General features: G+C 31.5%; 1 protein-coding gene across 1 annotated transcript; it reads right to left on the minus strand.

Annotated features, from left to right (window-relative positions):
* Positions 1-6,319: 6,319 nt before the first annotated feature.
* LOC132174393 (uncharacterized) lies at positions 6,320-6,745 on the minus strand. The gene has a single exon (XM_059586055.1). It carries the CDS (start codon positions 6,743-6,745, stop codon positions 6,320-6,322), a length of 426 nt encoding a protein of 141 aa, XP_059442038.1.
* Positions 6,746-7,446: the final 701 nt, after the last annotated feature.

Genomic DNA, 7,446 nt, shown 5'->3' on the forward strand with positions numbered 1-7,446 from the left:
TATTTTATTTTTCATTGTTTCTCTCACATGTTTTTTCTTTTTCCAAATCTTTTCCTACTTTTTCTCTGCATATTCTCTTTTTTCCAAATTTTTTTCTATTTTTCCTCTCACATGTTCTCTTTTTCCCAAAACTTTTCTTACTTTTAATAATATTTTAATAGAATAAATAGAAATATAGCTAATCGGATGTAGAGACATTTTAAAATGGCTTAGCTACACTAGATAAAAGTGAGTTTTGATGAGCCATTTTACATAAAAATATGGCTCCTCTATTATGAATGCTCTAATGTAGGGGTTTTTTAAAACATTTAAATAGTCATTTTAGATAAAAGTAACATTTGGCTCTTCCATTGGAAATGCTCTTAAATCAGTGTGACACTAACGAAATCTGTTAAATTAGTGAACGAAATTTGATTGTAATGACTAAATTATTTTTTTAGCATACCTCATTGACTTTTGAGTTAATTTTCATACCACAATAAGCTAATTATAAACAGTTAAAGAACTAATTTTACATTTTTTTCCATATATATATATAGTGTAGACGTGACCCATGCACGAAGTGGTTACATGCACCATGCGACAATCCTGAATGCTGTTGGGGCTTAATTGGTTCTAAACCGCACAAGTCACAACCGATTACATTTATTATATATTATTATTATTATAAGATGTTTTGTATATATACAATTTGCATGGACACTCTTCCAAATTTCCAACTGAGAAGATAAGTAATATATATATATATATATATATATATGGGTGAGGGGAAGAAGCAAAAATGCGATAAAACCAATGTTTAAAATGACAAGTTTCTGACTAGCGCAATTGAGGATGGGCTGAAAAATAATTACATTTTCACTGGATACCGCCTTTACCTGCACCGATGACGGTGAGGCATGCATCCTAAAATAATCAGAATATATCTTCAACCGCATGAAATCAATATATTGTTTTTGCCATGCTATGCAAGCTGAAGTCAAACACGTGTTTGACTTCAGCTTGCATATGCATATCTTCAACCGCATGAACTAGAGAAGGTCAGAGCATCTCCAGTAGTAGGCAAAATAGCTATTAAAAAAGTATAAATTTTTAATATAGTTACTCATTTTTTATAAACATTCTAACAAATTATCTATTTTAGCTACTTTTTATTTTATTTAAATATTATTTTGTGTGAGAGAGAGTGTGAAAGAAAGAGGAGGAGAGAGAGTAAAAGAAAGAAATGGAAAGAAAAATAATAGGGGAAAGTCCATATACCCCCTTCAAACTACCACACAATTGACAATGTCCCCCCTAAACTTTTAATTGTGACAATTTCCCCCCCAAACTACCAAAAATTGTCAATGTTCCTCCTAATGACGAAACTACCCTTAGTATAATAAAAACAAAAAATACTAAAACTTCTAGAAAAAACCTAAAACTAAAATAAATAAATAAAAATCCAAAGGGTGGCAAATTTAAAATTTAAAAAAAAAAAAAATCCACTGTATAAGAAAAAAATTAAATTTTTTTTTTTTTTGTTATGAAATTTTTTTTTTTATATAACTTTTTAAAATAAAAATTTCTGTTTTTAAAAAAATTAACAATTTTCGTTTAAGAAAATAAAAAATTTCCGTTTCTTTTAAATAAAAATTTCTGTTAAAATAAAAAAATCGTTTAAAAAAAAATCGTTTTTAAAAAAAAATTAAAAATTTTCGTTTAAAAAATTATTATTATTATTTTTTTAAAAAAAAATCTTTCTTGTTAAATTAAAATTTTCGTTTTTTTAAAAAAAATAATAAAAATTTATTTATTTTATTTATTTATTGAATTTATAGGGGTATTTTTGTCTTATTGAGAAATACATAAAGGTATTTTTATCTTTTTGCTAGCTTTAAGGGGGGACATTGACAATGTTTTGATAGTTTGGGGGAGACATTGTCACAATTAATAGTTTGGAGGGTACATTGTCAACTAGGTGATAGTTTGAGGGGAGTATATGGACTTTACCCAAAATAATAAAAAACAAAGTTTATAGTGTAAATAGTAAATAGGCTAATCAGCCTATTTACTATTCATACTAGAAGAAAAAACTATAAAATTGCTATTCTGTTAGCTAGAGAGAAAAAAAAAAAAATGCTAATAATAGTTAAATCTGACTATTATAAAAGATTTGCCTATTCTCCTTGAGATGCTATTATATAGAACTACAGCGACACTACTTACACTAGCTTCCTTGTAACATTCCGTGAGCATTTTCTGATGTTTGAAACTTTGAATCCTCCCAAAGTGTTTGACACACATCTAGAGTACTTTACCACAAGCTGCGATGGTTATTTTTTTTTTAGTTCATTTTTAGAATTTTTTTTTTATTAATGTATTTTTGTCGTTATGGGATATTGACCATTTTTGGTAGTATAGGAGGATATTGTCGCAATCTAAAGTTTGAGAAGATATTTTTAGTAGTATGTCAAAATTATATGGTGTAGAGGATTATATTATTTTTTAGTGTTTCGAGTTGAGGCGTTTGTTTCCTATTGGAGGGCACAAAACATCAAGTTTACATCACGACCTAATTGAAATTGTTTTATTTTTATTTTTTAAAATCATCATTAGATTTATAGAGTTTATGTGAGTCCCGCATATAAACCCTATAGATTGAATGATTATTTTCAAAAGTGAAAGAACGAGAGAATTATAAGAGAAAGAAATAAATCATTTTCCTATCCAAAATGTAGAAGGGGAGAATGTTCCTTATTAATTATACTGAAAGCTACTTTTCTTTGTTAAACTCACCTTCACTTGACTTAAAATCATATACATTTCTATCTAAAAAAAACAAATCTTATACATTTCATTTTAGTTAAACGGATTTTTTATTTATTATTATTATTAGGAATTTGGTGTTACTTTTTTTTTTTTTTTTTTTTAAAGCTTGTCTCCCCAAATTATTAGTTAAGAAAAACGTGCCTACATCATATCCTTAGATAATTGAAGTAAAAATAAATAAATAATCCAATTTAAAGGGACAAGAAGTAGGAGGACATCAAAGGCATTGGAAGTCGTAGAGAAAATGAGTAATTTCGGAGTAGTCTTTTTTATTGTCTTGGCTCTTTGTTGCATGAGTCAACTGCTAATCTGCAACGCTTACCAGATTCACATTGAAAACCAGTTCCAAAGAGCACTTATAGAAGCTCGTTGTCAGTCCAGAGAGAATGATCTTGGCCTCCACTTGATCCCCGCCCATTCTGAGTTCTCTTGGGTTTTTACAGGAAATTATCTTCGCACCACACTATACTTCTGCAACTTGACGTGGGAGGGTGTGAAGAAATTCATAATTCTATGAATATCAAATGCGGAATAATAAAATAGAAAAAGAGACAAAATAATTTTAACGTGGTTCGGTCAACGACCTACATCCACAGATAAAGCCCAAAGGGCTACATTAGGCTCTTATTGAATGGAATTTGGTGTTATTATACTGTACGTTAAGGATATAAAGGAGCTATGAGGCAAATAATTAATGTTTTACTTAATTTTGGTGATATTTTGTGTGGTTGCGATTTTTTTGTTGTTGTTGGGTTTATTGAAAAATACCTATTCACCCACTTTTTGATCTTGTTTGAAGTCATTGAACGAATTTCTTACATGTTCGCATAGTGGGAGAGAAATGAGAAAATGAGGTTCGAACTAATGATTTTCAATTTATGAGGTGTGGTCCTCAGCCGATTGAGATAACTCTTGGGGACAGAGAACCCTATTTCTATTTGTACATGATGAATATATTATCATGTCATTTAAATTTTTAAATAACATATAACCATGTATTTATTTATTTATTGAGAAAATGTAACCATGTATATAGTCAAATTCAAAGACAAAAAAGACACTCTAATAAATCATCCAAAAAAAATTCAACAATTACCAACCACAGTCATTAACGCTAGCTAGTGACCACGAACTTCTGGCGGTGCTAATTAATGGCCACAATACAAGCGACAAATACCACCACAGATTAATTGTCTGTTAATTATTTTAATAATAGAGGTGGGAAAGGCAGTTAATGCAAATTGAAGCGAGTAAAGTGGGCTTGAAAGAAGTATCAAGTGAACTTGTTTTCTTGACCAATTCTTGAGCAAAGCCAAGTGCAAAGTCGCCTCTTGGCTAGCTAGGTGATGTTAGAGTAGAACACAACTTTTGTTCTAGAATTTCAAGAAAATGAATAGCTAGCTAAAATATTTCATACCTTAAAAGGTATGTAGTTTATGTTTGAACCGCACTTCAAAAATAAAAGTCATTAGTTTGAATATATTAATCTCCTTTATTTTTCGGTGTACTTAAAATTTTTAAAAATAATTAAAAACAAAAACTTATAAGGCAATATACATTATACTTATCTCGCCAATCACTAAATTGATATGATAATTCACGTGGCACCAAGGATTTTGCTCTGTTGCCTCGATTCTCCTCCTCTGTCACTTCCTTTGCACTTGCACCGACAACATCAACCATCTCATCTCCTTCTCGTTTTGGCTCTCCAATTTCAGCGTAAAAATAAATGGCGAACATATGTATTTCGACACTAAAGGTTTGACCGTGGATCTCTAACCATGGAGCCTTCGAGACCCATAGTATAGGTCTCCTCCCATGGTGTGATGAGGTTTACCTCCCATGGTGTGACGAGGTCTCAAAATGAAAGAGAGGGTTAAAACTGTGTGATTGAATCTAAGATTGACATGACAAACATGGTAAATGTTATATGTTATATGGACTCCCATGTGAACCTATATAATGAGCTTGTAGGCAGCCTCTTGACTAGGTGATGTTAGAACATAACTTTTCTCATAGAAATTCAAGAAAAGGACTGAAAATCTTTCAAACCTCAGAAGGTACCGTACGTAGCTTAGCTTAGAACCACATCTCAAAGATAAAAGTTACTAGTTTGAATATTTCATTCATTTCCTTTAGGGCTTACTTTTTAAAAATAAAAAGAAAAAGAAGAAGAAAAACTTGTAGGCTGTAGGCCAAATGCGAAACCACTTGTGGCTCCATGACAACTTTGTCTCACGAGTATAACGGTCACATACTCACATATATTGTAATTTGCCTAAACAACACAAGTAAGAAGAACTTGAAAACTGCATAAATTTCAAAAACAAAAAAACTTGTAAACTGTATAAAAGACATATCTCCCTGCATTTGGAGGATCACTTAAAGTAGAAAAACAAGCAGAATAATATATATATATATATATATATATATTTTCCAAATTTCCATCTAAAGAATAATATGAAATTCATCTTAAAAAAATTATTTCGGGATGCCCTTAATATAAGAATATCTGCGTTATAGCGGATAAAAAGATATCAACTTTGTTTGTTACCCTTTTTTTTGTTCTCCTTTTGCTTTTTATTTTCAAAATAAAAATATTAGCAAAAACTACTCACCAAAAAAAAAAATTACTTTCATCTTTATATCACATAAAAATAAATAAATAAATAAATAACCCTTTTTAAATAGCATCAAGAAACAGAACATGTTTTGACAGTAACAAGCTCACAAACAATGTCCATGAATTCAAGGGACCCGGCCTCCATCTTTGCACTTGGATAACTTTCGAGCCACTAATTCTTGCTTTGTCATCTTGACTTTTACTCGAACCGAGAAAAAGTTTTTCCAGCAGGAAGCCTTTTGAGGCAAAGCAGGAACTGCTGAGAAGCTCATCCAAAGGGTCCCGGGCATCCTAATGGCCCCACGTACCAAATTATCAAAGACTAAACCACTTCTTGATATGTCCCGTTTTCTTGTTTTATTATAACCATAACAACTCGTTTTAAAAGAATTGAAGAACAGTAATTACAGGCTTAAGTATATAAGATATTCAATAATGCATGAGCTCTCATTTCTACACTTCTAACTTTTAATTTGGGTTTGTATCGATTAATTTTACACATTTAATGATGTTTATATTACTACTTCATTTAAAATTTTAAATAACGTGACATCTTCTCCATTGAACAAGTGATGTCGGAGTTGGAACATAAATTTTTCCATTATAATTTGAATAAAAGGAATCGAATCAAGTTCAGCTTGAAAGAAGTCCCAACTTTTTAGATTGCACCAAAAGCACAAGTCATTTTATAACAAATATTGGAAGTTGCCTTGATAAACCATCAAAGACTTCCTAGCTGATGAGACAAAGGGTATATGTCTATATGGATTGTTTTAACAGTTCTCTTACCAAAAGAATTAATAAAAGATTGAAGGGGGAAAAAGAAGAGAAAAGAATAGGGAATTCTTCTAGCAATCAATAGTAACATTAATAAAAGTAATACATCTAAACCTCTTCTGGGATGCTCTTAAGCACTTGACCATTTCTAGCTTCAGCTGACACAATATTAACACGATCTGGTGGTATGTGCGCAAGCTCATGTGCCACATCTTTGAAGTCAAGGAACCCTCCATCTTTGCACTTGGACAACATTCGAGCTGCTTCTTGTTTTGTCATCCTGACTTTTACTGTAATCACCTCCTTTTTGTCAGCACTAGTACTAGATCCATAGCTTTTCTTCTCAAAATCCTTCCCATCTTCTTTTGGTTTTGAATGTGCAGAAGGGTCTCTTTTCTTCTCTGCCTTCTTTTTTGATGCCTTATTCTCTAGCTCATCTCTGTATATAGGTTTTGCATTAAGAAAAGGCTTCCTAGACTCTTCTACTTCATAAAACGAAAGTTTGTTAATGGAGGTAACAAAGGATTTCCACATATTTAGAAAGAGAGATCAGAAAGAGAGAGAAAGAGAAATAGAAAGCGAAAGGTGTTGGTGTATATGACTGTGACAAGAGGCAGAGAGGTGGTGATATGGGGCAAAAGCAGGGGGATTGTGAATTTATAGAAGATATGGATGGATACAAAAGGCATGGAGTGTTATCTGGGCATAGAGAAATCAAGTGGCTGATTTTCAAAGGATGATCAACCATGGGCGTCGAATTCACGACATGGAAAATCTTTCAAAATCCTGCGGTCAAGGTCTAGTGGGTGACCGTAGATTAGTGGAGCCCTATTTTTTTTTTTTTTTATTTTATTTTATTTTATTATTATTATTATACTTTTTTGTTGAGGAAATTACATTGTCACGAGCCTTGCATCCATAATTGAGTATATAGTGCGAGCCCAAAAAGGTTTGAATCTCATATTAGAAAGGTGTTATAAGTATGAGTAATTAATATATATAGTATAGTTGGGCATAAATTTATAGGTTAAAACTTTTGAGTTGAGTGGTGTCTCAACATGTAATATTATGATCTTACTAAATACTCCACAAGATGTTAATTTCCTTAACAAGTGGTATTAGAGTCAATAATAGTGCACAGTATGGTGGAGTGGTGCAGGCACAGACAAGAATCCATGAAATATGAACCAATGTGCAAGGTGCGGGTATGAACAGGGATCCTGGAGTAAGGGGTA

This window comes from Corylus avellana, chromosome ca3, assembly GCF_901000735.1.
Source record: "Corylus avellana chromosome ca3, CavTom2PMs-1.0".
Taxonomy (NCBI): domain Eukaryota; kingdom Viridiplantae; phylum Streptophyta; class Magnoliopsida; order Fagales; family Betulaceae; genus Corylus; species Corylus avellana.

Excerpts from the sequence above, each read along its gene's own strand:
- LOC132174393 (XM_059586055.1), bottom strand. The coding sequence starts at position 6,745 with ATGTGGAAATCCTTTGTTACCTCCATTAACAAACTTTCGTTTTATGAA.